The 26,949-nt window shown below is 62.8% G+C and overlaps 12 protein-coding genes across 12 annotated transcripts in view; 5 read left to right on the top strand and 7 right to left on the bottom strand.

Annotated features, from left to right (window-relative positions):
• Positions 1–122: 122 nt before the first annotated feature.
• On the top strand, positions 123–3,636 carry AMSG_01361 (chromatin-remodelling complex ATPase ISWI2; the record flags this gene model as incomplete). Its single annotated transcript, XM_013906513.1, has 2 exons — positions 123–216; positions 503–3,636. The coding sequence occupies exon 2, from the start codon at positions 1,084–1,086 to the stop codon at positions 3,634–3,636; it is 2,553 nt and encodes an 850-aa protein (XP_013761967.1). The 5' UTR covers positions 123–216; positions 503–1,083.
• A 44-nt stretch (positions 3,637–3,680) lies between these two features.
• AMSG_01360 (uncharacterized protein) lies at positions 3,681–6,351 on the bottom strand. The gene is made up of 2 exons (XM_013906512.1): positions 6,193–6,351; positions 3,681–5,780 (listed from the first exon to the last, which is right to left on the bottom strand). Exons 1-2 carry the CDS (start codon positions 6,331–6,333, stop codon positions 4,062–4,064), a joined length of 1,860 nt encoding a protein of 619 aa, XP_013761966.1. The 5' UTR covers positions 6,334–6,351; the 3' UTR covers positions 3,681–4,061.
• A 266-nt stretch (positions 6,352–6,617) lies between these two features.
• AMSG_01359 (glucosidase 2 subunit beta) lies at positions 6,618–8,148 on the top strand. The gene has a single exon (XM_013906511.1). The coding sequence runs from the start codon at positions 6,666–6,668 to the stop codon at positions 8,115–8,117; it is 1,452 nt and encodes a 483-aa protein (XP_013761965.1). The 5' UTR covers positions 6,618–6,665; the 3' UTR covers positions 8,118–8,148.
• Positions 8,149–9,152: 1,004 nt separating this feature from the next.
• On the top strand, positions 9,153–11,990 carry AMSG_01358 (CAMK/CAMK1 protein kinase). Its single transcript, XM_013906510.1, has one exon. The coding sequence runs from the start codon at positions 9,502–9,504 to the stop codon at positions 10,726–10,728; it is 1,227 nt and encodes a 408-aa protein (XP_013761964.1). The 5' UTR covers positions 9,153–9,501; the 3' UTR covers positions 10,729–11,990.
• AMSG_01357 (uncharacterized protein) lies at positions 10,746–13,292 on the bottom strand (the record flags this gene model as incomplete). The annotated part of the gene is made up of 1 exon (XM_013906509.1): positions 10,746–13,292. One exon carries the CDS (start codon positions 13,290–13,292, stop codon positions 10,746–10,748), a length of 2,547 nt encoding a protein of 848 aa, XP_013761963.1.
• A 328-nt stretch (positions 13,293–13,620) lies between these two features.
• AMSG_11648 (uncharacterized protein) lies at positions 13,621–15,153 on the bottom strand (the record flags this gene model as incomplete). Its single annotated transcript, XM_013906593.1, has 1 exon — positions 13,621–15,153. The coding sequence occupies one exon, from the start codon at positions 15,151–15,153 to the stop codon at positions 13,621–13,623; it is 1,533 nt and encodes a 510-aa protein (XP_013762047.1).
• A 20-nt stretch (positions 15,154–15,173) lies between these two features.
• AMSG_11647 (uncharacterized protein) lies at positions 15,174–16,159 on the bottom strand. The gene is made up of 2 exons (XM_013906592.1): positions 16,044–16,159; positions 15,174–15,940 (listed from the first exon to the last, which is right to left on the bottom strand). The coding sequence occupies exons 1-2, from the start codon at positions 16,051–16,053 to the stop codon at positions 15,201–15,203; spliced, it is 750 nt and encodes a 249-aa protein (XP_013762046.1). The 5' UTR covers positions 16,054–16,159; the 3' UTR covers positions 15,174–15,200.
• A 399-nt stretch (positions 16,160–16,558) lies between these two features.
• AMSG_01355 (uncharacterized protein) lies at positions 16,559–18,952 on the top strand (the record flags this gene model as incomplete). Its single annotated transcript, XM_013906508.1, has 3 exons — positions 16,559–16,567; positions 16,795–18,880; positions 18,912–18,952. The coding sequence occupies 3 exons, from the start codon at positions 16,559–16,561 to the stop codon at positions 18,950–18,952; spliced, it is 2,136 nt and encodes a 711-aa protein (XP_013761962.1).
• On the bottom strand, positions 18,489–21,179 carry AMSG_01354 (ATP-binding cassette sub-family D member 1). Its single transcript, XM_013906507.1, has one exon. It carries the CDS (start codon positions 21,000–21,002, stop codon positions 19,047–19,049), a length of 1,956 nt encoding a protein of 651 aa, XP_013761961.1. The 5' UTR covers positions 21,003–21,179; the 3' UTR covers positions 18,489–19,046.
• Positions 21,180–21,346: 167 nt separating this feature from the next.
• On the bottom strand, positions 21,347–23,282 carry AMSG_01353 (multicopper oxidase; the record flags this gene model as incomplete). Its single annotated transcript, XM_013906506.1, has 1 exon — positions 21,347–23,282. The coding sequence occupies one exon, from the start codon at positions 23,280–23,282 to the stop codon at positions 21,384–21,386; it is 1,899 nt and encodes a 632-aa protein (XP_013761960.1). The 3' UTR covers positions 21,347–21,383.
• Positions 23,283–23,856: 574 nt separating this feature from the next.
• On the top strand, positions 23,857–25,456 carry AMSG_01352 (uncharacterized protein; the record flags this gene model as incomplete). Its single annotated transcript, XM_013906505.1, has 1 exon — positions 23,857–25,456. One exon carries the CDS (start codon positions 23,857–23,859, stop codon positions 25,024–25,026), a length of 1,170 nt encoding a protein of 389 aa, XP_013761959.1. The 3' UTR covers positions 25,027–25,456.
• AMSG_01351 (uncharacterized protein) overlaps positions 25,053–26,949 on the bottom strand; it is a gene marked incomplete at both ends in the record, with an annotated part of 2,682 nt that continues 785 nt past the window's right edge. The window contains 2 exons of the mRNA XM_013906504.1: positions 25,053–25,186; positions 25,210–26,779. Coding sequence (XP_013761958.1) covers positions 25,053–25,186; positions 25,210–26,779 — 1,704 coding nt within the window. The remainder of the gene's footprint in view (positions 25,187–25,209; positions 26,780–26,949) is intronic.

Here is a 26,949-nt window from a genome sequence, read left to right as displayed (position 1 = left end):
CACCACCCCCCACCACCCCCCCCCCACCCCGCAGCGCCGGCGAACTGCAAGCCGACCTGAAGGAGATTTATCGATAATCAACGATAAAGTAAGCGAGGTCGATTAGGCCACTCGTCTCACAGTATGGCCGACGTACAGTCAATGGAGACCTCGCCCGCGACAAGCGGGACGAACACGCCCGGCGAGCCAGACTTTGGCTCTCACGGAGTGCCACTGGTACGAAGCAGTCAGTGGTGATGAGGTGATGTGGGTGTGGTGCCTCTCCATCCCCCCCCCCCCCCCCCCAGCCCCCTGGCTGGCCAGAGCGTAGATTCCATCGTTTGAAACAAGACAGCGGGAGGGGAGGGTGGCTAGAGGGAGTCAAAAAACGGGGGTATGTGGCGGGAGAGGAAGGAGTAGCAGGGCGTAGGGGAGAGGAGAGTGGGTGGAAAGGTGATGAGCAGGGTGCCCAGACTTATAGCAATGGAATGGTGTGGTTGGTGGGTATGGGGCGGGGTGCTAGCTCGATATGCCTCGTGACGAGCGTGACCGCAAGCTCGCCAAGCAGAACGCCGCCATCCGCGAGCGGAACAAGGGTCTGCCGGAGGCACGTCGGCGGCACCTACTGGCGCAGACCGAGCTGTTTAAGCACTTTCTCTCCGAGGCTCCGGCCAAGCTCCCGCCATCGCCGCGCAAGGGAAAGAAGGCTGGCGGAAGCACGGCGAGCACGGCGAGCACGGCGAGCACGGCTGGGACCGGGGCGCCGTCCGAGGCGCCCGGCTCGCCGTCCAAGTCGCACCGTGGGCGGCGGACGGAGAACGAGGAGGATGCAGAGTTGCTTGCGGCGGCGGAGCACGAGCCATCTGTGACGCGGCTGACGACGCAGCCGCACTGCATTGCCTTTGGCACCATGCGCGACTACCAGCTCGAGGGCCTCAACTGGCTCATCAACCTCCATGACAACGGCATCAACGGAATCCTTGCCGACGAGATGGGCCTAGGCAAGACGCTGCAGACGATTTCGCTGCTCGGGTATCTCAAGGAAGCGCGGGGATCAACGGCCCGCACCTGGTCATTGTGCCCAAGTCGACGATCGGCAACTGGATGAACGAGTTCAAGCGGTGGTGCCCCTCGCTCCGAGTCTTCAAGCTCTACGGCGCCAAGCACGAACGCGGCCTGCTTGTGGAGAAGCAGCTCCTGCCGGGCCACTTTGACGTGTGCGTGACGTCGTATGAGATGGTCAACATTGAGCGGGCGGCATTCTCCAAGTTTGAGTGGGAGTACATTGCCATCGACGAGGCGCACCGGATCAAGAACGAGTCATCGCGGCTCTCGCTCAACGTGCGGGCCTTTTCGTCGGCGCACCGGCTGCTCATCACGGGCACGCCGCTGCAGAACAACGTGCATGAACTCTGGGCGCTGCTCAACTTTCTGCTCCCGGACGTCTTCCAGTCTGCCTCGTCGTTTGACGAGTGGTTTGACCTCTCGTCCGAGTCTGCCGAGGCCGACGCGGTGGACCAGCTGCACAAGGTGCTGCGGCCGTTCCTCTTGCGGCGGCTCAAGGCCGACGTCGAGTCGTCGCTGCTGCCGAAGAAGGAGCTGCTGATGAAGGTCAAGCTGACGCCGATGCAGAAGGAGTGGTACCGCAAGCTCCTCTCGCGCGACATCGACGCCCTCAACTCGACAACCAAGGCGACGTCCAAGACGCGGCTCCTCAACATCATCATGCAGCTCCGCAAGTGCTGCAACCACCCGTACCTGTTTGAGGGCGCCGAGCCCGGCCCGCCGTACACCACCGACTACCACCTGGTCAAGAACTCGGGCAAGATGCTGCTGCTGGACAAGCTGCTGCAGGTGCTCCTGGCGCGCGACTCGCGGGCGCTCATCTTCTCGCAATTTACCCGCCTCCTTGACATCCTCGAGGACTACCTCCACTGGCGCGGGTACGAGTACTGCCGCATCGACGGCTCCACCAACGGCGACCTCCGTGACGAGCAGATTGAGGATTTCAACAAGCCAGGCTCGTCCAAGTTTGTCTTTCTCCTCTCGACTCGCGCCGGCGGCCTTGGCATCAACCTCGCGACTGCTGACACGGTCATCATCTTTGACTCGGACTGGAACCCGCAGATGGATCTGCAGGCTATGGACCGCGCCCACCGTATCGGACAGAAGAAGCAGGTCATTGTCGCGCGGTTCTGCGCCGACAACACCATCGAGGAGAAGATCATCGAGCGCGCCATGCAAAAGCTCAAGCTCGACGCCAAAATCATCCAGCAGGGCCGGCTCCAGCCCAAGTCCAAGGGCCTCTCGAAGGACGAGATGCACTCGCTTGTCCGCTACGGCGCCGACTACCAGTTCAACTCGGGCGACGCCGACGAAATCACCGAGGCCGACATCGATGCTGCGCTCGCAGCCGGCGAGACCAACGCGCAGGAGCTCTCGGATAAGGTCGTCGAGCTCGGCGCGCCGGGCTCGACTGACGGCTTCAAGATGGAGTCGAGCTTTGCCACCAACGTCTTTGAGGGCGTTGACTACACGGCGCAGGCCGCGTCGAACCTCCGCTCGGACTTTGGCGGGCACACCTTTATCAACCTCGGCAAGCGCCGCCGCGAGCGGACGTCGTACAACATTAACGAGTACTACCGCGAGACCATGCGCTCGTCCGAGGCGACGACCGAGAAGAAGAAGAAGGCGCCGCGGCCGCCCAAGCAGCCGTTTGTCGCCGAGTATCAGTTCTACCCCGACGAGCTCCACGAGCTCCTCGCCCGCGAACTCTGGGCATGGCGCTTTGAGAACACGCCCAAGTACGTCGACGAGGTCATCGCCAACGACGAGGAGCTCAAGACCGACGAGGACCGCGCCGCACGCCGCGAGGAGCTCCGCGAGATCGCTGTCCCGCTTACCGAGGAGGAGATGGCGCGCCGCGACGAGCTCCTCACCAAGGGCTTTGACAACTGGTCGCGCGTTGACTTTGCCCGTTTCTACCACGGCTGCGAGTCGTACGGCCGCGAGTCGTACGCAGACATTGCTCGCGTCATCGAGACCAAGACCGAGGACGAGGTGCGCGAGTACGCAAAGGTCTTCTTTGAGCGGGGCCCGGATCACCTCTCGTCGTGGCCCAAGGTCATCGACGTCATCGAGAAGGGCGAGGAGAAGCTCCGCCGCCACTCGACCAAGATCAAGCTCATTCGCCAGGCCGTCGCCGAGGCGCCGGGTAACCCGTACCACTCGCTCGAGATCAAGACCAAGTCGTCCATGTACACCGCTGCCGAGGATCGCTTCATCATCTGCAAGATCAATGACCTCGGCTACGGCGAGTGGGACAAGCTCAAGCTTGCCATCCGCTCCGCCTGGGAGTTCCGCTTTGACTGGTACTTCAAGTCTCGTACCCCCATCGAGCTCAACCGCCGCTGCGACGCCCTCCTCCGCGCCTACGAAAAGTCCAAGGGCGGCTCGTCGCTCGCCCCGGCCCGGCGCCGCTCGTCAAAGTCCAAGGCCTCAAAGTCCAAGGCCTCAAAGTCCAAGGCCTCAAAGTCGTCCAAGCGCAAGCGGAGCTCGACAAAGTCGCAGCCCAACTCGGACGACGAGTATGATAACGAGGAGGACGAGGAGGAGGAGGTCGTCGCCTCGCGCTCGCGCAAGCGTTCAAAGCGCTAGGCGTACCACACCATCGCTGATGTCTGCAACGATGAGCGTGAGCGAACGGTATGCGACATGTCGCGACAATGCGTTTATGTCGAGAGAGGAAAAACGTATCACGCCATTTGTGTCAGAGTTGTTGATGTGCTTGGGAGTGGGATGGGGGGAGGAGTGGGGTGGTGGGTGAAAGGACGGGATGTGAGGAGAGATGGGGGGGTGGATGTGGGCAACTGCGGCCGCACATCCTTTCAACTGCCCATCTCCATCGCTCCTTTCCCACCCTCCTCCTGGAACCGCACGGCCCCACCCGTCCCGTCCCCGTCTTGGTCCCCAGCCTCACTCCAACTCCTCAAACGCATACCGCAAGAGAAGAGAGTGTTGCCAAGGGAGTTGAAGCGATGGCAGCTGACCGCCACCAACTCGACTTGGACTTGCTGCTCAAGTCAACCTCCAACCTTCGAAATTCGACACGCGGCCGGTTGAGACCACGGCCGGTTGAGATCATACCAAACGTCATCCATACCGCAAGAGAACCTTGCTCCGCCGGCCATTGCCGCCGCTGCCGGATCCTGCTGCCAGGCTGCCCCAGCCACCGCCGTTGCGCGCAGGCCACGACGGAGCAGCGGATGACGAAGCTGTCGACGAGAGAGCCGGGAATTCCGAATCGGCAGAAGGTGCCGATCTGCCGCGGCCGCCGCCACTCCTCCCCCGCCGCCAGCAGTCCGAGCAAGCCAGGATGATGACGAGCCTGTCGACTGGTTAGTTGCCGCCGACGCGGCCAGCACCGAGTCGTGGTAGTTGGCCAGCTCCTGACGCTTGGCTGGGTTCGGCAGCGTAGCAATGAGGTCCGGCAGAACAGCATTGGCGTTTGCGGTGCCAAACAACGAGACAAAGCGCCCGTAGTAGTCATCGACGTCAATGTCCGAGTTGCGGTACTCCTTAGAGGCCAGCTTGAAAGCCTTAAACTTAGTGGTGTTGCCGCCGAGCGCCGCCTTGAGCCGCGCAACCATCTGCTTGTTACGAGCCCTATAATCTTCACGCGAGACGCGGGTGGCAGCTGGCGCCGCCCGACGAGCAGCAGCCGCCGACTGCGCAGCAGCCGCCTGCCGCACAGCCTCGGCCTCGACAGCACGGTCACGCTTAGCCTGTTCCTTCAGTCGGCGCTGCTCATCGCGCGCAGCCGCGGCCCGGTTCCTGGCCTCGCGCTCCTCTCGCTCCGCAATGAGCCGCTGCCGCTGCCGCTCGGCCCGCGAGGCCGACGACGGCGGTGGTGCCCCGCGTCCGCTCGGCACTCGCGCACTCGACCCGCGGCCAGCGCCAGAGCTAGAGTTGTCATTGCCGGTGGTCGAGCTACGCAGCGGCGGAAACGACGACGGCGACGAGACATTGACCTGGTTCGTCGGCTCGCCGCGGAGCCGTCCGCGGAACGCTCCGCGCCCGCCGCCAAGCGACCGCCGCGAGTCGGCAGTCTCCGCACTCACCCGCTCGGCGCCGCTGTCAGCAAAGGTGAATTCGATTTGGTCGAGCTGCCGGAGTCGTGCCCGCTCCGCCCGTGACATCTCGGATGCATGCGCTCGCAGCATGTGCTCCTGCAAGCCTTCCTTGGAGCGGAACGCACACAGCCCAGCATTGCATCCGCGCGGACAAGGGTGGTGTGCACTCGAGTAGTGCTCTGCAAGCGTAGCCGGCGACTCAAAGTACTGGTGCGCCTCGTCGCAGAGGTTGCACACCTCGTGCTGCTCGGAGAGGTGCGCAAACAGCTCCTCGTCGTCGAGGTAGTGCTCGTTGCAAAACTCGCACATCGGGTGTGTCTTCCTGTGCCGCTGGAGCGCCGCCTTGGACTCAAACGTCTCCAGATCGCATTTGAACGTCTTGCCCGAAGACTCGCATACCATGCAGAGGAACGCGCCGTGCTTGGACGAGAGATGCTTGCGGAGGCTGCGGACGTGGGGAAACGGCTGGTTCGACTTTCCCATCGACGCGCTGCATCCGCCCACAGGGCAGTACAGCTGCCACATCTTCTTAAACTGTGTCCGCAACTGCGACGACTCGTAACGCACGTTCATCTTCAGCTCGTCGTCGCCCACATACCGGCGGTCGTGCAGGCACGCGTCGTACGTCACCTGCGCATCCGTCGTCACAACAATCGTTTCAAACGATGTCTAAAAGCCGTCCCGCATCCTTCTCCATGAGTATCCCTGCTCCTGCCCATGCTACCTTGCCTCGTTCCTCACTTCTACCCCCACTCTGATCCTTCCACCGCTCCCGGCTTGGAACCCTTTCGGGTCTTCCAACAGGACTAACCAACAGAAATTGGGTGCGAGCCTCTTGCATGGTCGGCTGCCCTCCGCCACTACCACCACAAAGCTGCCACGCTCTGTCGGTACCGGAAAGGGAGACCGAGGTGTGTGAACGGTGGGGTGGAGAGCCGAGATGGGGAGGAGGAGGTCGGGGAGATTCGCCACGCCTGTTACACCAAGGAACAGGGCGCGGTAGCACCAATGACCCAATGCGGGCGGGATGAAGGAGGGGGGGGAAGGGGGGAAGGGGGGGGGGGCAGACAGCCAGACGTACGTTGCACAGCGGGCACGATGTACGGCCATAGAACTGGCACATGCGAAGGGTGCACTTTGCACAGATGTTGCGGTGGTTACACGGACCGAGACCATACGTCGATATGTCCTCGACGCACATGATGCATTGCGCGTCGTCCATGATGGCCTTCAGAGAGAGGTGTTTGCGTCTCCGTTGAATGTCCCCTCACGACTCGCGACACAGTTTCACGACCTTTTCTTGCACCAACGGCACACCGACCTCCACCCCGCCCCTCCACGGCTGGCGGCTGGCTCACGGACAGCCACACAGAAAAACTCTGATGTGCATTGATCATCATGCCCGAGTATGGGGTGGAGGGGCGGCTGACCCTAAGCGCGGGCCAGGTCCACGCCCTCGCCTGTCACACCGCCCTCGGCTGTGATCGATCACTACGGCTGAACAATGGGTGGCGGCAAGTTGGCCGCTCGGCAGCGACACACCCTTCTCGAACCATGACCTCATCACCAGCAGCCGGCGCAGGCAGCCCCACGAGAGAGCGGACCACAGGCGCATGGCGGACGACCGGACGACTGAGTATGGTGGTACTGGCTGCAGCGGCAGTCTTGCTTTCTGCTGCTTGTGTCGCAGCCGAGGACAGCGGCTCTGTGGCCGCGGTCCATGGCCTTGCGCCGCACCGCGGCGAGGCGTACTCGGCCGACGGCGTGTGGTGCGTAGCTGCTGACGGCTCTGCCGATGCTACGCCGCAGCTGCTGCCCTGGTCGGCCATCAACGACGGATACTGCGACTGTGCTGATGCGGCCGATGAGCCCGGTACGGCGGCGTGTGCCGGTCGCACTCCGCACGCCACCTTCCACTGCCCCAACCTCGGCTCAATGCCCAAGGACGTGCCTGTGTCCTTTGTCGGCGATGGCGTGTGCGATTGCTGCGACGGTGCCGACGAGGCTGCCGCTGCGCGCGTCGCATGCCCGAACACTTGCGTGGAGGAGGGCCAGGAGGCTGTCCGCCGCATTCGCCAGCGCAACCGCGTTGTCGTTGCCGGCGCCACCGCAAAGCTGCAGTACATCGCCGATGGCTCGGCCGCCCTTGCCGCTGCCCGCCAGCTTGCTCAGGACAAGGCTTCCGACGTCGACTCTCTCCGCGACCGCCTAGAGGCAGCCAAGACCGCCGCCACAGATGCAGAGACCCTGGAGAAGATCGCCAAGGCCCGCCAGGCCCGCCTGCAGCGCGATCGTGACATCGCCGAGGCCGCTGCCGCTCCCGCTTCTGCTCCCACAGACCCCGCCTCAGACTCGGTTGAAGAATTGGCTGAGGACTCTGCCCCGGAAGCAACCATTGTCCCGCCCTCACCACCGCCTCCCCTCGAGCCGCTCGACACCTTTGAGACTGAGGAGCATGGTGTTGAGGGCATCCGCCTCGTCCCGCCCGGAGAGGAAGAGGCAGTCATCGCCGCCGCTGCCGCCGCACGTGCCACCCGCGACGAGCTGCAGCGCGAGTTTAACACCGCCGAGCGCGAGGCCAACGAGGCCAACGACAAGACCCGGCTCGATGTCGGCCCGGAAGCCGAGTTCTTCCCACTCGTCGGCAAGTGTGTGTCGTTCAAGACCCGCGAGTACGAGTACGAGGTGTGCCCGTTCAAGGACGCCCGCCAAAAGTCGCTCTCTGGCGGCTCGTCAACCCTCCTCGGCTCGTGGGGCAAGTGGGATCCGGCCTACGACTCGATGCTCTTCGAGAACGGCGCAAAGTGCTGGAACGGGCCGATGCGCTCGCTCCGCGTCGCGCTCGTCTGCGGCTCTGACGATGAACTCTACGCCATCGACGAGCCCGAAAAGTGCACCTACACCGCGGTCCTTGCCACCCCGGCCGCCTGCGACGCCTCACACGCTGCTGTCGCTGACCTCTCCTCTCCCATTGCCGGCGTCGACTATGCCTACGCCTCGACATGAAGCCGTTCACGCTAAACCTGCCAAGGAGCGAGCATGGTCGGAAATGCAAGGGGGGGGGGGGAGAGGGGAGGGGAGAGCAGGTGGACTACCGTGACGATCATGCTCGGCAGTGCCGGTTTGTGGTCCTCATCTGGGCGACGATGAGCAGCAAAATGACCACCCACCCGTCCGCCACCTCAAACCACAGGCCACCACCCAACTCCCTCCACACATCATGTTTGGCGAGCCTGTTGACGTTGCCGCCGAGACTGCCAACCTCAAGCGCCGGTTCTTCATCCTCACAGGCTTCCTCGTCGCCCTCCGTGCCGCGCCCTACGTCATCCGCATGCTCCGCTCGCAATAAAACACCTTCGTTCCCTGTCCCTGTCGCGTCCTTGCCCCCCCCATCCCAGCCCAGTCCCTTCCCCCGCCCTCCCCTCCTTCGACTCTCCCCACCTCCCCCTCCGCGCCGTCCACACCACCCGCCACCACCTCTTTCGCCCCCACTGCTATCCATGACACGCCCAACTCTTCACCTAGTTTGGCCTTGGCCACCAAGCCGCTCAAGGACGCTAGCCCACCCCGAGGTGATCACAATCGTGATCACGATCATGATCATGATCGCGCTCATGAGCATGATCGCCGTTGGTGACCACGCGATGCTCCACATCCATCATCAAATCACCCACAACATCAGCCCACCCACAGGTATTGTCTTGACACGCATCACTTCTTTGCCATATCACCCAAGCACAGCCCTCCCCCTCCCCCTCCTTTCCCCATCGCATCAACCCCGACCGATACCACCCACGCTGGGCGCATCAACAACAGCATACATACCACACACCCAAACCCGGAACGATCTCTCAGTCACACATCCACCTCTCCCACCTTCAATCCCCTACCCCCCGCCCTTCCCCCTCCTCTCCCTCCTGTCACGTTACCGTGTGCGAAACAGTTTCATTGGTCACCTGCACGAGCCGAGCTCGCACGTGCACGGCTTCGCCCCACCAGCCTAAAGCGATCAAGATTTCAACGGGCGTGACGACACCTCTCGTTCACCTCCTCTCCCACCACACAGCACCACTCACACACACGCACATACAATCACGCACACACACGCACGCACACACACACATACACCAAGTGTTACACAAACAATCACACTCATACGGCGTATATCCTCAAACATATTTCCTCGGTCGGACCTTGTTTGTCCTTGACGCTTTGCGGAACGCTACGAGTCACCAACCTTGACTCGCCCGCACCTTCTGTGGGAGAGACAACGGTCTACGGCTAAAAGGGGGTCAACGAGTTTGTTGATACGAACGTAGAAGGTACTGTATTGGGGATATCTTCAACAACGCACTTGTTGTGGATACTCTATATAAGTACCAGTGTCATCATGGGCTGTGGATCGTCCAAGAGCTCGGTTGAACAGGGAACCGTGCCGGCACCAAAGAAGGAGCTCGATGAACATGCCGTTGAGCAAGCCGATGGAGGTCAGAGTCCAGCAGTCTCGGTCCATCACGGCGCAGCGGATGACATAGCACAACACTACGAGCAACCGATCGGCAACTTTTACATCTTTGGATCGTTGCTCGGCAAGGGCTCATTTGCTGAAGTCTACGACGCTACCCGCAAGTCGGATGGTGCCGAGCTGGCCATCAAGGCCATCGACACCCGGGCGTCCAACTTTGAGCCTGAGGATCTGGACATTGAGATCAAGGTGCTGATGAAGGTCAATCACCCCAACATCATCAAGCTGTACGAGGTGTTTGAGTCGGAAGACCACTTTTACATGGTGCTGGAAAAGGTGGACGGCGGCGAGCTCTTTGACCACATCATCGAGCGCGGCCACTACTCCGAGGCCACTGCGGCTACCATCATGAAGCAGCTTCTCTCAGCACTCTCACACATGCACAGCCTCAACTTGGTCCATCGCGACCTCAAGCCGGAAAACCTGCTGTATCACGAGGATGCCAACGGCGACATCACCATCAAGATCGCAGACTTTGGCCTCAGCGCCGTCATTGACCACGACAAACTGCTAACCGTCGCCTGCGGCTCGCCGGGCTACGTTGCGCCCGAGATCTTGTTGCAACGGCGCTACAACGAAGCCGTCGACACCTGGTCCGCAGGCGTCATCATGTTTATTCTCCTCTCCGGCCTCACCCCCTTTGGCGGAAACACAGACCGCGAGCTCTACCGAGCCATCGTTTCCGCGGACTACTCGTTCGACGGGCGTGAGTGGGCCGGCATCTCAGACTCGGCCAAGGACCTCATCTCCAAGATGCTGCAGGTCAATCCGAGCAAACGGATAACGCCCGCCAAGGCTCTCAAGCACTCATGGATCACTTCAGACGCTCCGGACACTCACCTCGCCAACCTCGTCCTCTCCATCATGAACTGGCAGCAGGGTAACGGCCGCCAGATTGTCCATGCAAAGCTTCTCAAGTGGGCCTCGTCCGCAAAAGCTTCGGTCCAGTCGCGCTCGCGCCAAGCCTCGCGCTCGCAAACCGTCTCGCGCTCGCGCTCTCACTCTCCCTCCTCGGTCTCGCGCACCACCCTGCAACCAGGACACGCCCCAGGTGCCCATCGTCGCAAGAAGCGTGTCCGCAAGCACACCTAAACTCGCCCGCGCTTTGTTTACGCGCCGCCCTCCCGCGCCTTGCCCAGCACGCGCCCAATCTCCGACGCCCGCCCGGAGACAAGCCCCACGCTGTCGTCCTCGCCTCGCAGCAGCGTCCGCACATCGCTCAGCGCAGGATCCAGCGGCTCGCCAAGAACAGCCACCACGTTGGCGAGATACCCAATGTCGGCCTCGAGCTGCCGCGCCCCGGCCGGCGTCACCACAGGCACCTCCAAAATTGCGTCCACAAACGCCGACATGGCCGTCCGCGCCATGGCAGACACCCAAAGAGCCGCGAACACGTCGCCGCCTTCGCCGCCCGCGTCGCCCTCGCCCTCACCATTCCCGCCGCCGGGCACGAGCGGCGCAAGCAGCTGCATCGCCCGACTCTGCAGCCGTTGCGAGCCCGCAAACGGCTCCAGCTGCTGCAGTAGCATGTACAGATGATCTCCGACGTGCGTAATGTAAGCCGATGGCGTCATGGAAAACGCCGGCTGCGGCACGCCGCCCGCCCGCCACGCCTCGTCGCCCGCCACACCGGCCAGCTGCTCGGCGATCGGCGCAAAGGCAAAAGCCTTGGCAAGACCCACCACCTCGCTCGCCAGCCCCGCAAATGCTCGCGCAGGATTCGGAAGCATCGTCATCGGCCGGTCGGCGCCCGGCTCACCAAGCGCACGGCGCAGATGATCGACTCGCTCCAGCTGCGTCCCGCCCTCGGTCACTGCAAGGACGACAAACTGCGCCAGCTGCGCCTGCTCACGCCCGGGCTCTGATGCAGAGCCGGGCGGCGGCACAAGGCTTGCATACCCGCCATACGCCGCCTCTAGCTCGTCCAGCGCCACCAGAGTCGGCCCGTCCTGCGCAATGCGGTTCTGGGCCTCCTCTACGCTGCTCCACCATGCCAACCGCTCCGGCGTCACCACTCGCTGCAGCGCACGGCCCAACACTCTGCGCACCTCCTCATCAAACGACTCGAGCCGCTCCATCAGTGCTGCCACAGACTCGAGTCCGCGGATCGAGGCCTGGAAAAACTCCCACACCAGCCCTGCGCTCCGCCCATCGCTCCCGTCGCTTCCGGTCTTGCCCTTGTCCAGTGGTGAAATCGATCGCAGCAGCTCCAACAACTGCAACATCTTGCCCACAAATGAGTTGAGCGTCTCCGACAGCACTGCAACAACCGGCTCGCCCACCAGCGAGACGTGAACCTCCACAAGCTCGGCTTCCACCAACGCTGTCAACTCGTCAAAGAGCGCGCCGCCCGCCAGCGCAACTTCCTGCATCACTCCGGCGTACAGCGACGACGCTGCAGAGCCATCAAGCGACGCATCGAGCTCAAAGGTAAACGAGCCCGGCCGCGGGTCAGAGCCGGCTTGGCTTGACGGAATGTGCCGCTGGATGACGCCGGCCATCGACGACTCGAGCAGCTCGACCGTGAGTGGCACGAGCGCGTCCAGAAACGGTGCCAGTGGTTGCACAAAGCTCTCCACCACAGGCCCGAGCGCCGGCCTTGGCCTCTCAGGGTCCGAGTCCAGCCGCTCGCCTGCGCTCACCAGTCCGCCCTTCTCCGCCAGCGGCTCAAGCGTGAGCGCAAGGCCGGTCATGACGCTCGAGTACAGCGCGTAGCCCTGGACCAGGTCGCGCGAGGCAACCACGCCGCCAACAACCTCGCCTAGCGGCGGTTGCCGCTCATCGAGCGCAAACTGGACAAGATGCGGCAGAACACGTGGCGGCGCAATCGATGCGTCCTCACTAAAGACTGCACCCGCAAACGCTAGCTCGCCGGCCACCCACTCGACAAACTCGGCCATGAAGCTCGCCATCCAGCTGCCGACGTCACCACCGCTCTCACGCGGCACCTCGCCCCACGCCGCATTCAGCGACGACGCCCGCGCCCGGAGGTAGAACTGCCACATCTCGTCCGACCGTGAGATCGAGCGCAGGACTGCAACGAGCGAGACTACAGCCTTGGCGTCGGAAGCCTTCAGCGCCGAGGTCAGCTTCGGCGCCACCAGGCTCTCCAGCTGAGTGGCGTAGTCGGCGACTTGGGTTCGCACATCGTCTGATGACGGCATGTATGCCAACAGCTCTAGCGCCGAGTTCATGGCCTCGAGCTTGTGAGCGATCTCCACATAGTTGCCGGCCTTGAACAGTGTGTTCATCTCTGCCAGCGATGACGAGAGCGACTGAACCTGCGAGAGTGCGTGCGCCGAAGCCACCAGCCGCTCACGGGCACCATCCAGCGTGCCCAGCTCCGCCACAGCCGGCCCTGTCTGAGCCTCCAGCTCGTCGAGCTCTGCCGTCGCTGCCGCCGTCACCGCCGCCAGGGCAGTCGCTGACTTGCGCAAGGACTCGAGCTCACGCAAGGCCCGAGGAACCGCCGCCAGCGCACGAGCAGCAGCCTCATCCGTCCGCACAGAGAGCGTGGAATAGGCCATTTCCAGCTGCGAGGTGACGACGGCCAGGTGGACAGCAAGAGGGTCAGCAAGTGCCTCACCCTCGGCCAGCACACGGTTGACCCACGTCACAGGCGAGAACGTCGACGACGCAAACGCCGACGTATCCATAATGGAAGAAGAGAGTGGAATGGGGGGTGACAAGGTGTCGGGGCGGGGGCGGGAGGAGTGGGGTCTGGTGTCTGGGGTGGGGGTGGCAAGGGGGGGGGGGGGGGGGGGGGGGGGGGCTGGCCCAACTGCGACCGCTGAATGGTGTCGGGCTGGCGGGCATTGGGCGCATCGCTGTTGCACACAGAGTCGCGCGCTTTGCTTTGGCGGACAGATCAGAGTTTGGGAAGAGGATAATCGGAGGCGTATGTTGGCCGTAGCGGTACCTGCGCTGCCTGGTGGAGCTGGTAGAGCTGAAATGGCCACAGTGTCCTGCCTACAGGCCTGGAGGCTATGCCGACGACGAGGCCCCGGATGCGGCGGCAGGGGGATTTGGCAGCGTGTCGGTGGCCGAGGCTGGGAGCGCCGGCCCGATGGTGACAATGGCACCTGGGACAAGGCCGAGAGTATCGGCGGGGGTGTGGACTTTGTACCAGCCCTTCTGAGTGACGACGATGTGGCCGTCAGGGTGGTTGTACGCCATAAAGGCATCCGCCGGCACATCGCCAAACGGATAGGTCGAGTAGAAGACGCGGACAAGGGCACTTTCGCCGGCGGTGGCGAGCGAGAACGCCTTGCCTGGTCGATGACCAAGGTCACCAAGCCGTGCACGCGTCACGTCCAGGACAAACGAGCGGTGGACTGGATGGACAGCACCAACAACAGCACGGATCTTGGTTCTACCGACCGGTACCGCAGTCTCGCCGACCAGTGGCGGCTCCATCAGGATGTGACGCCGACGGAGAGTGACCAGCGACGCATGGTCCACCCATGTCGCCAGCTTGTCGTGTGCTGTTGAACGCTCCAGCCAAGCCACAAGGTTGTGGCCATCGCGTGGAACCTGCCAAACTGCCGGGACCACAATGCCCGAGTCGACGCGATCAGCGGCCTCGGCGTTGGCGACCGCCACCACCCGCTCCACATAGCTGTCGACAACAGAGACCTCGGACTCGTTGGCCAGAAAGACGATCGGGAGCCGCGGCGCGTGACTAAAGGCATACCCCTCATCGTCGTCCTCACAAACAAGCAAGGCCGCGCCGATGGCGACGATGCCATCAAACTCGGCGGCAGCTGCCGACTCGGCGAGGTGGACCACGACGGCGCCGCCCATGGACCGGCCCTCAACCACAACCCGGACAGGCGGCTGCGGCAGATGGTTGGCCGCCCACTGGCGAAGATCGATCATGTCTTTGACCGCATCACGGACGATGCGGCCCTCGCGACGATACGAGGTGATTGCCACCGCCATTCCACGCTGCAGCTGGCCAGCCACAAACGGATCGTCGACGTCAAGCTCGGCCGATCGCACTGTACCGACCTTGCGAAAGCCGTGGGCCAAGAGCAGGAGCTTCCTACCACGCGCTGCCCACCTCGGTGGAACAACCATCGAGACAATAGCACCAGACGGCAAATCATCGGCTGCCCGCGCCAGACTGTGCTGGACAGTCCGGGCGTGGAGCCAAGCTTCCATGCCGCCAGGCTCCGCCGAGGCGGGACCACGACCGACCGCAGCACCCCAACCATCGCCATCGCCAACCACCTTGCCGACATGGATAGGGCTTGGGAGCTCAAGCTTGATCTCACCGGCGGCAGCAATGCTGCCATCTGTGCTGGTCAGCTCGGCCGCAGCCGCAGCCAGCGCCTCGCCCACACTGGCTCCGATTGGGACAGAGACCGCCAGCTGTGGGCCGCCTACGTCGGCGTTGCACTCTACAGCAGCAGCAGCCGCACGCAGGAGTTCCGGTAGCTGCAGGCGAATGTGTTGACGGCCTGTCCGAAGTGTGGTATTCCCGCTGCGGAGCTCGGCAAAGAGACTGTCATCCATGACGTGCAACGAGCACGAAGCGACAAGTGGGTTTACAGGCAGCCTAGCTACGCCTCGACAACGGCATCAGCCTCGGCGCAGGCATCGCAGCAGAATAGGCGGTACTTTTCGCCTTCCGAGGCCGGTGGACGGGCGACAATGTTGGTGCCGATGGTCTGGGTGCAGGCGCCACAGACGTAGCAGTCGATGTGGAAGCGGCCGAGCGGCGGGACCCGCATCGACTTGCTGTCAGTTACAGGCTTGGCGCACGCGTAGCAATCGTCTGGCTCGCCCTCACTGACAGATGCAGCAGGCTGGTCGCCAGCAGGCGTCTGAGAGGCGGCAGCAGCGTCGGTGGATGCTGGGGGCTCTGGAGGCGCATCGCCGGCCTGGGCGTGCTCAAAGCAGCCCTGGTTGCAGTAGGCGACGCCATCGGCGACGGCGAACTTTGTGGACAAATCGCGGGCGCAATAGCCGCATGTGAAGCAGCCCATGCCATGCCAGTACTTGTCGAGAGCAAACAGCTCGGCGCCTTCGATGCGATCGCCGCACGCGGCGCAATTGTGAAGTTGAGAAGCAAGGGCGGCGTCAGCGAGGCGCTTCTGGTCGGCTCGATAGTCAGCGGCACAGGGTGGGCACATGATGACTTCTTCGATAAAGACAACCTTTGTAAGGATGGCATCACACGAAGCACAATGGAAGCAAGCCACATGATACCGATCCTCTCCACACTTCATAGGAATCTGACCTTCTTGAAAGGCCTTGCCACACGCCTTGCACGGTGCGTCTGGCGTGGCCGGCACGAATCCTAGCCGTCGTTACCGCCAGCAGGTGGTGATGTGAGTATGGAGATAGGGAGATGTGGTGGAGAGGTGCAATGAGAGGGAATGATGTCGTATGTCTATCCGTACCTGCAGACATGAGAAGGGAGTATGGGAGGTAGGCTTGGGGTTGCACAGGAGGGGGGAAGGGGGAGGAGGAGGGGAAGAGGTAGAGCGTAGGGACGGTGAGGTGATGCCTCGGCTTGTCAGGTGTTGGTGGAGTCAGTTCACAAGAAGCGTGTTGTTGGTGTTTTTTCGAGGCGACATGAGCAGATGCCGCCACGCGATCAAACCCCCACCCCCACCACACCACATAGTTGATAGAAAGAGAGATAAAGTGTGTGTGTCTGTGTGTGTGTGTGTGTGTGTGTTCGCGTGTCTCCGTGTGTATGTTGGTGTGTGTGGTGGTGGTGGTGGTCTGTACATTCGGGCGATGGCGGTCGATGGAGAGTGTGCTTGGAAGGCAGGATCTGAGCCGAGGGTGCGCTAGGAGGAGGAGGAGGGGGAGGCATCATGCCAACGCAAGTGAGCCGCCAACGTACTGCTAGTCTGCGCTCGCTTGGCTGGCCAACAATGCGTTTATGGGCTCGTTCGACTGGCCAACCATGTCGTTGGTTTGGCTGGCTCTTCGCTCGTGTTGTTCGGGGCTAGCCAACCATGTTCGTTCGACAAGAAGCGGAATCCCATATGATGGGGATGGGGGAAAAGAAAGGGATCGGAGGAATGGAGATGGAGGAGGAGGGGGGGGGGGGGGGGGCGGTGGGGGGGGCTGTGGCACGGGCGAGTCTGCTCACGGTAGCGGGGCATACATGGGTTGGGGGGATACGTGAGGGATACATAGCACCTGACGAACAAGTACCGGACAACACTGCGGAGGGTGCTGACCCAGCTGCGGGCCAAGGAGGAAGAATGTTCGCGGCTGCATGAAGAGCTACAGGGCGGTGGACAGAGGCCGGTCCCGCCACCTGGGCCGGCGGGCACTCCGCCGAGCACGCCGCCGGGTGGATCGGTCAGCTCGCCGCGGACAGGCAGGCTGCGCGCCTCGGCTCGAGAATCAAGGACTTCTTCTCCATCGGTGGGTGCCTCATGGGCGGCGCATCTGGAAGAGCGTGTCCTTGCCGAGCTCGCCAACCTGAAGGAGAGCATGAACAAGAGCGGCGCGGATTTATCGCTGGTGGTGCAAAGCGTTGCTGCCGAGCGGGAGCAGCAGACCCAGGTTCGGGCCGGCCTGGAAGATCTGGAGGAGCGCATTGCGGTCCGGGTTGCTGCCGAAGTGGATGCGGCACTGAACGCGCGGCTGGACATGCTGGTCGAGACCCACGCCCGCCACATGGCCGTCACTGCGCCGCTCGCGGGACAGATCGCGTCCGTGGCACAGCAGCTAGAGCAGCTCGCAGATGTTGTCATGGGCACGGGCGAGCGAGTGGATCTTATTGCCCGCCTTGTAGATGGACAGGCGTCTTGTATCGATGATCTGGCGGCCAAGCCCGACGTTGTCGTCGACCTGTCGGGAGTGGAGTCCAAGCTGGACGAACTGATGGCCCGGCCTGTGCCCGAGCCAGCGGCGGCTGTTGAGGTGGATCTTTCTACGGTGGAGTCCAAGCTGGACCAGCTGATGGCCCGGCCTGCGCCCGAGCCAGCGGCGGCTGTCGAGGTGGACCTTTCTACGGTGGAGACCAAGCTGGATGAGCTGATGGCCCGGCCTGCGCCCGAGCCGGCGGCGGCTGTCGAGGTGGATCTGTCGGGAGTGGAGTCCAAGCTGAACGAACTGATGGCCCGGCCTGCGCCCGAGCCTATGGTTGTGCCAGAGGTGGATCTTTCTACGGTGGAGTCCAAGCTGGACGAGCTGATGGCCCGGCCTGCGCCCGAGCCTATGGTTGTGCCAGAGGTGGATCTGTCGCGAGTGGAGTCCAAGCTGGACGAACTGATGGCCCGGCCTGTGCCCGAGCCAGCGGCGGCTGTCGAGGTGGACCTGTCGGGATTGGAGTCCAAGCTGGACCAGCTGATGGCCCGGCCTGTGCCCGAGCCAGCGGCGGCTGCCGAGGTGGATCTTTCTACGGTGGAGTCCAAGCTGGACGAACTGATGGCCCGGCCTGCGCCCGAGCCGGCGGCAGGAGTTGAAATCGACCTCTCCGGCGTCGAGGCCAAGCTGGACTCACTCATCGCCCACTCCGGCCCAGACCTCACCCACGTCAATGCCCGCCTCGACGAGCTCGTCGCTGCTTTTGATCTCACAGGCATCCACGCCCGCCTCGACGACCTGGTGTCCGTCCCTGTGAACGAGCGCCTGAATGCCGTTCAGGACTCGCTGATGGCCATCAACGAGAGCCTCGAACGCGATTCGTTCATTGTCGATCATGTCGCGTCGACGCTCCGCTCGCTTCCACTCGATGAGTCTGACCTGTCGACCACGCTGCACGCCTCTGATGTCTCGGCCGACGAGTCGGACGACGATGCTCCGTTTGTCTTGCACTCGGCCAAGTCCGACGAGTCGCTGCCGCGCGACGTGCCGCGAGTCACCTTTGATTCAGTCGATGCTGTCATAGCCGCGTTTATCGAGAACGATCCAGAAAACGTGAGCTCCGAGTCCATCCCGTTCCACGTCCTCGTCCCGCTCTTGGTCTGGGTCGGCTCATCGCCGTGGGACGCCAAGGTCGATGCCAACGACTTGCTTGAAGACGAAGATGGCGGCGTCGCATCCGAAGAAGTCAGCTCTCTGCTCAGCCTTACCCTCCAGAACGTCGACGGCGGCTTGGATCAGTTCCTTGCCAAGGCCTCCGACCACTTTACCCAGCTCAGAGCCAAGGGCAAGGCCGCCAACCTACTGACAGAACGGCTCTCGCGTCGCGGCCCAGGCCGTCGCCGCTCGTCCTCCATTTCCTTCTCACCAGAGCCCGCCGTCATTCCGCCATCCGAAACCTACGAAGGTCTCGTCTCCGGCTGGGACCTGGAGACCAGCAAGCGCAACCTCGAAATCGTCAAAAGTGGTGAAGACCTAGACTCATCCAGCGATGAGTACGAATTTGTCTCGGCCGACACCGACAACGCCGACGAGTCGTCGTCTTCGACCCAAGTCGCAGACGTGACTCCCGGTCACGTCGCCGCCGCGAGTAGCGCGTCCAGCTGATCCAGCCGCTGCTGCATCCGTGGCGCGTCGATGAGCTGGCCCTCGATGGCCACCTTCTCCTTGCGAAGCGCCAGCCGCCCCTCTGCGTCGAGCGGGCCAAACACGTAGCCTCCCTCGCCGTCAAACTGCAAGATGCGGTTGTGGTACTTCCACAGCGACGACCGGTGCGTCACTGTCAGCAGCGTGATGCCCATGGCCTTGGCAGATGCGTACATCGCCTCCTCAATCTCGTACGACACCGCCGACGAGCACTCGTCAAGAATCGCAAACTTAGGACGATGGTACAGCAGCCGCGCAATCGCAATGCACTGCTTCTCGCCGCTAGAGAGCACGTCGTCCCATGCTTGCTCCGCTCCCCATCCACCTTCGCGCGCCACAATGTGATCAACCGACAGCCGCGCCATCAGTTCCACAAGGTCGTCGTCGCTCACCCCCTTGCCCGCCATCACCTCGACAGAGTCAGGATAGATGATCTGCTCTCGCAGATTGCCGAGCGAGAGGTATGGCCGCTGCGGAATGTAGAACAGCTGCGTGCCTGCAGGCTTGACCACCGCCCCGCCGTGGCATGGCCATAGCCCGCCAAGGATTCGGAACAGCGACGACTTGCCGCACCCATTCGGCCCCGTGATGAGCAAGTGGTTGCCAGGCGCAATGGCAAACGTCAGCTCGCGAACAAGAACGTCACCGGTCGGCGTCACAACCGGGACACTGTCGAACGAAATGTACTCGCCCACCTCCACCTGCCCGCGCTTATCAGTCCACTCCGAAGCGTCACCCTTGACGTACACTCCGTCGGCAACGTCCGAAAAGACCTTGGACATGTGCGAGACACGCGCCGTCCGCCCCGCGAGCTCCTTCAGCTGCTTGTAAGACGCCAGCAACCGCTGCGCTGCGTCCGCCAGCGACTGCAGCATCTTCTTGGCAAAGACAAAGCCCTCGGTCCGCATCGACACGTCATCCGGGTCAAGACCCGACGCTGCCACTGCGCTCTCGTCGGCGTTGAACGACGGAATCGCCACCATCAGAAGGCCCACCGCAGACCAGACGTACTTGAGCAGAAATCCCTCGAGCATGTTGTACAGGATCCGCTCCTTGAACAGAAACCGCAAGTGTTTTGCCAGCGAGTAGTACGCCGTAAGTAGGTAGCTCGCCTCAAGCGCATGCCCGCCCTGAAACGCAATCTCTTCCGCAGACGAGATCAACCGCGCGTGCGCTGTTCGCAGCGCGCCCTCGAGCGCCGCTTGCTTGGCCACCATGGCCCCAAACGGCGGCGAGGCCCACCGCAGGATGCGGCCGGTCGAGAACATGGCGCCAAAGCCCAGAATCGCAGGAATAAAGCCCGGCTTGAGCCCACGCGACCGCGCATGTGCAATGAGCGTCAACGAGAGAATGAGCAGGTCGAGCAGCGGCTTGGAGATCTGCGACCAGAGCGAGGCCAGGTTGCTACAAAACGACGCAATGTCATCGGTCAAGCACTGATCCGCAGAGTCGAGCCGGGTGTCCATGTTGTCAACCCGGTAGTACGTCTCATCGGCGGTATACGCCGAGTAAAAGTGGGCCACTAGCCGCGAGCGGAACGCCAGCGCCACTGAGTCCTCCAGGTACTTGATCAGCGCGTTGCACCCGGTCGCCGGCACTGCTAGCGCCAGCCACTTGGCCAGCTCCAGAAAGAACTGCCGCTTGCGACCTGAGACAATGTTCCGCACCAGAGCCGCGTCTTGCTGTGCCACGCGGATCGAGAGTAGCGTCCGCGCGCCCAGCGCCGCCGTGTGGGCCATCAGCAGCAGCGCCTGCTTCGACCCGACTGACGGCACCGCCACCTTGGCCAGCGCCCACAGCTCGCCAAGAAACCGCCTGTCCACCTCACCCATACCTCCTGTCGTCTCCATCGTCCTTACTGTTCCCGTCGTCTCGGTTGTCATCGTCGACGTGCCTCCTCCACCAATCTCTGTCGCCCCGTACCCACTGTCGTCGTGGTTGTTGTAGTTGCTGTCGTCTTTCCCGGACTGCGGCTGCTGCGAGCTGCTGATGACATACTCCCGACGGCTCCCTTGCCTCTTCTCCTGCTTCGCTCCCTCTCCTCGTCAAAGTTCTTGGGTGAGAGGTCTGGTGGCGTGAGCTGACTCGCGTTGGGGGGGGGGGGGCGCGGCTAAGACCTTGCTCCTGCTGGCGGGAGCGAGACACGTGCGAACGATGGCAGGCCAATGTGACACACTGCCCGACAGGCAGACAAGGTCGATGCCCGAGGCAGCCCAACAACGGATCGGCGCAGTTCTCTGGCTTTTACGAACGTGGGTGGGCGTTCACGTGTCGGGTGTGAGGGTGTGCGAGGTGTGCGACGATGAGGTAGAGCCGGTGCGGCGGAGCGGACGGACAGCGACAAGCGGGGAGCCAGCCGGGGAGGAGTGTGGCCAGCGTGGGGATGAGTCTACCCGTCTGCTCCACCAGCGGGCCGCCAAGAAGCAAACGCCAGCGAGGATGGAACAGACGAGAAAGGCAAAGAGGCCAATTGCAGCGGCTTCGCCCCGAGAGATCGAGGCGGGGGACGTCGGCGCGGTAGAGGCCGCGGGCCGCGGGACAAGTCCCATCGGCGCGGTGTAAGACGGCGCCACCCGAGCGGTCGACGAGTACTCGACCGTCGTCACCATGCCGGCAAAGAGGTGAAAACTCATGTGGCAGTGCAGAAGCGCGGGGCCAGGGGCATCGGCCACAAAGCAGATGCGAGCAGAGTGGCATCCGCCACGCGCCATAAGCAGCGTGTCGCGAATGGCCCCATTCACCGGCTGCCCATCAATCTCCACCACCATAAACGAGTGCATGTGCAGATGCATGGCATGCGGGTCAGCATTGAAGTTGACGTAGTCGATGCAAACCTTGTCACCCAGATCAACCACCAGCGCGTTGGGGTTGGCCGAGTACGGCAGTGGTGCGAACGGAACCAGCTGGTACGACGCACGATTGATCGAGTTGAATCCGTTGTCGCCAGTCAGCTCCAGACGGAACAGCTTGTCCGGCTGCGCGAAATCGGGAAGCTCATCGGTGCCACCGAGCCGGTACGCCTGCAGCCGCAGCTCCTGCGCAAAGTTCATGATGCCAGGCGGAATTGAGGTGGTCACCGAGTACACACCCGGAGCAGGGATGTGTGCCGGCCCACCGACAACAATCGTGATGGCTGACTGCAGCGAGCCTGGCTCTAGGCTTTCGGCCTGAGCAAAGACCGGATACGCCCCGGGCGTCTGTGGGGCCTCAATGAGCACATCGAGCCGCTGCGCCACCGCGAGCCAGAACTCACCGTCGCTGCCCGGCTCCAGCGGAAGAATCCACTGTCCATCGACCGCCACTGCACGAGCGGTCTCCCGAACCTCCGGTGGGAGAACGATGCGGTAGTTGGTCATGCCCGACGCAGCTATAAACCGCAACCGCAGCTTTCCGCCAGGCACAGCCTCGACCACGGCTGGATCGGATGCCAGCCGCGAGTTGGCAGTCTGATACCGGTACAGCACATCCGTTCCAGTCGCTGGCTCCATGCACTGCGAGTAGTTGAACGACGCAGCCTCGTCGGCCCAGGCATCGACAAGGCGAGCGTAGACTTCAAACGGCTCGGTGCATGTTGGATTGGTGGACGGATCGTCGGCAAAGTACGGGCACACGTCCTCAAGAAAGACAACTACGTCCTCTGCAGCATCAAGTGCTGCAAGGAGGGGATACCCTGCAGGAGGCGGCCCCTTGACAATGACCGGCATGGCGAGGCCGAGCGAGTGCTGGTAGCCAAAGTGACCGTGTGCAAAGTACGTCCCAGTGTTGGCGCCGAGATTGTTGCCAACAAGGGGGTACGCCACATACTGTGATCGCTTGGGTCGGATCGGCAGCGCCGAGAGGTACGGCACGCCATCCAGGTTCTGTGGCGGAGTCTGGCCGTGAATGTGGACCGTGGTCTCGTTGGCCTCGAGCTCGTTGACGTAAAGGACCGAGAACGCCGCAGCAGTCGACGGCACAACCAAAGTCTGCACACCAGCGATCGACTTGATGCCTGGACCAGACGCCTCAAACACAATCCGCGGAATGGCCCTCTCGCCCAGAAGCAGCGTCCCTTCACGGATGGTCAGCACCGCGCCCGAGGCCTCGTCCATCTGCAGCGAGTGGCCCACAACACTCGCGGCGCAGTGACTCGCTCCGCTCATCACCAGCACCACCACCGCCATCACCGCCGCCGTTTGTATCGCACCTGTCATGTCTTGGGTTTGCGTGGAGTGTACTGAGGTGAACAGCGTGTGGGGGGAGGAAGGGGAGGGCCAGCCACATGGCGTGCCAAAGAGGGTGATCCTGACAGCATCCCACGGGTACAGGCGTCAAGTGCCTCCATCTCCTAGTGTCGGTGAACTAGGATGGATTGGATGCAATGGATATGTGGGTGGACAACAATATTAGAGGGAGGGGGCGGAGGAGCTCTGGAGAGGAGGCAGGGATAATCTGTTCTGTACAGTTCTTCAGCTGGTGTGAACGGCAGAGAAAAGAGAGATCACAAGTTGTCAGCCTTTCACGAGGACAAAAGCGGATCTTAGTTGGGTGGAAGGAGATGAGAAGCTAAAGCAGGTTGTCTTATTCGCACCCTAATCCCTGCTAGAATAGCGTACATCAGATATCAACCTCTCTCCCTCCCTCTCCCCTTCCTCTTCTACGATTGGCTGGTATGACTCATCGAGTGTTCCCTCCCCACAACCACGACCTTTTTCAGACTGGCCATCTGCTGTGAGCGAGCACACCCCTCTCCAGGGCATGACCAGTCGCCGACCGGTGGTGGTGGAGGTCGACGCGGAGCAAGGCGGATGGGTAGGGCTTGTGCGGGTGGGCGAGGCTGTGCATAGGCTTGCGGTGTGGCTTCCTGATGGTCGACCGGAGGCGAGGGCAGTGGCTGTGGACCCACAGCTGGCGGCGTGCCTGGCCGGTGCGAGGGGGGCGGTAGCTGCCCGGCTGGCGGCAGCGGCAGACGCACAGACGTTTGTGGAAGAAGTGGAGCACTTGGCATGCAGAGCGGCACGCGCGGCGGTCGAGGCCGAGGGCAAGCCGCGGATTGCGTCGCTCGCCGAGTCGCGGGTCTATGCCGCTCTTGTGGCCGAGCTGGACAAGGTTGGATGGGGCGTGCTCAAGAGCCTCGACGCAGAGGCCGGGCGCATTGTGCTGGTGGCTGGCGACGACGATGGACGCGAGCACGAGCTCGAACTTGTAGTCCGGCCCGAGGGCGCGTCCGGATGGGCGGTGGCCGCTGCCGCAGCTATCCCATTTGAGCCTCGGCTCGAGCCAGGCGTCCTCGACCTGGCCGCCATCTTGGCCGCCTTCCGCGAGACACTGGCCCAGTATGTGCCGTTCTGGCGAGTGATGGACGCTCTTGATGGATGTTGCCACGTTCTCGAACCTACCACACCACATCGCGGCTCATTTGCGCGGCGGTTAGCGCTCGGCAACCACATGTCGATGCACATCCAGCTCGATCCGCTCAACCCACATGCGCTGCCGCGGATCAAGTTCATGGGTGCAAACGCGCGGATCGAGCCGCTACGCAAGGCACTAGCCCGCAACGCGGCGTCCTGGCCGGCGTCGCCTAACCTACCACTCAAGGACAAGCTCGAAGCGGCTCTGGAGACATGTCTGCCAGCACGACCTGCGGCTGGGATTGCCGGCGACGGGATCTCGGAGCTCGAGTGCGGGATCTGCTACTCGTACAGCGTGGGCGGCGAGAGCAACGAGAGCAGCACCGAGGGCGGTGAGAATGGGCCAGATGTGCCATGTCAAAATCCGCAGTGTGGGCGGCCGTTCCATCTCGGATGCCTCGTCGATTGGATGCGATCGCTGCCGTCGGTCCGACAGGCCTTTCACACTCTCTTTGGCCGGTGCCCGTACTGTTCAGCACCGCTCTCTGTGGACGCGAGTCGGGCGATGGGAGGGTGATATGTGCGGGAGTGTTTATCGAAGGGTTACGGATTGCCTGCGGCAGTGGCCTGCTCAAAGGCCTGAACCTTTGCTGTGTACTCGGCGAGCTCGGCCTGGTACACCTCGAGCTTTTCGATGTTCTTGGCGTTTTCTCGCGCCAGCGCTCCAGAGCCGTGAGCTTGTTCTCAAAGTCGCGGGCACAGGCCTCGACCCGCATCTGAAGCTTTGTGACAAGCCGGACAAAGCCATCGGCGCCGAGAATGGTCAACTGGGCGGTGGCCGGGACGTAGATGACCTTGGCCACTGGAGCCTCGGTCTCGATCATGGCAAACGGAAGCGAGTGCGAGGCGTCAGTGATCAGAACCTTGCTCCCGTCGCTGTACACCAGCGTCGAGCCCTTGACAAACTGGGGCGCAGTCGCGGGTAGGTTGGCCAGCTCAAACGAGGCAATAGTCTCGAGGGTGGGCGTCCGGAGGAGGTGCATGGCGGAGCCGTCGGCGGTGACGACAGCAGCAACCGACGCCTCGCTGGCTACGGCCAGCCACTTGAGAGCAGCACCGCCAGCGGGCGAGGCCTCGGCGGCAGGCGCGGCCGAGTCCATCGACCAGCCCAGCACCTTGCCGTCGGCGGCGACGGAGAAGACCATGGCGTTGCGGGCCGAGTAGACGACTGAGTCATGGATCGAGACATCGGTGTGGCCGGCCATGGCCAGCGACGGGCTGCCGTTCGCCATGGTCGCTGAATCGTAGAGGAGGACCGAAGCTGCCGCGCCACCGGCGCCGGACATGCCGACGACGGCAATGGTGCCGCCCGAGCTCGATGGAGCAACGTCAAGGGCAGTAATGACGCTCGGAGTCTCAACAATGGCGACCTGCTCGCCCGAATCGATAGAAAAGCAGCCGAGCTTGTTGCCGGCAGCAGCAAAGAGAATGTGCGGGGAGGACGACATGCGGAGATGGGTGATGGTGACGCCGTCGGACAGGTCGCCCATTTCGAACGAGAGGAACGGCGTGAGCGATGCCGACTCCATGCGGAAGACCTGGATGCGGCCCGAGGCGTAGCCAACGCCGACGACATGCTCGTCAACATACAGGGCGTGGTCAAGGGCGCCGACAGAGCCAGCACCGGCCTCGGCATACTGCATCGTATACGACGCATTGGAGCCGGTCCACATTTGGATGCCGTGCTCCTCCTCGGCGGCAACAATGAGGCCGCCTCCGGGCGGGACAACAAAGTCGGTGACGAGCGTTGGAGCTTCGCGTGAGAACGAGCCCTCGATCTCAATAGGCGCCGGCGAGGTGTCGGGCTTGGCGAGGACATGCGGCTCAACCGGCGGCTTGCCCGGGCAGGTCACGCCCTTGTCGCGGACTGTGAACGGATGCTTGAGCCAGGTCTCACGGACGTCGCGGTAGAACTTGAGAGCGTCGCGGCGCGCGCCCTCCTCGATGACGATGATGGTCTGGCGCAGGGTCTTGGGCTTCTTTTTCTTGTCCTCCAAATGAACAATGTCGAATGAGAACAGAGCCTCGCTCGGCACCTTTGCTGCTGATGGCGTGACCACGTCCTGGATGAACTTGTAGTCGATGCCACCGCGCGGGCGCTTGAGACCCGGAGCATCAAACCACTCGATGCGCTTCCAATCCGAGCAGAAAAATTGTTCCTTGTACGACTTGAGCTTCTCCAGCTTCTTGGGCTTGGCATGGGTCAGCACTGTTGCCTTGCCCACGCGATGGTGGGCTCCCTCCTTCCACTGCCGGCAGTAGAACTCCCACTGTGTCCCCCGCCAGGCCAGCCCCCCGACACCGCAAACGGCACCACCAAGCCAGACCACCACAAACACCAGCAGCACCAGCACCAGCACCAGCACAATCACCATCAGCCATCACCCCCAAACAGAGTCAGTCTTCCCCCCCCTCCCCCACCCCCTGCCCCTCCCACCGC

This window comes from Thecamonas trahens (genome assembly GCF_000142905.1).
Source record: "Thecamonas trahens ATCC 50062 unplaced genomic scaffold supercont1.5, whole genome shotgun sequence".
Taxonomy (NCBI): Eukaryota; order Apusomonadida; family Apusomonadidae; genus Thecamonas; species Thecamonas trahens.
The sequence above is the reverse complement of the archived record's forward strand: the minus strand, read 5'-3'. Positions and strand labels throughout refer to the sequence as shown.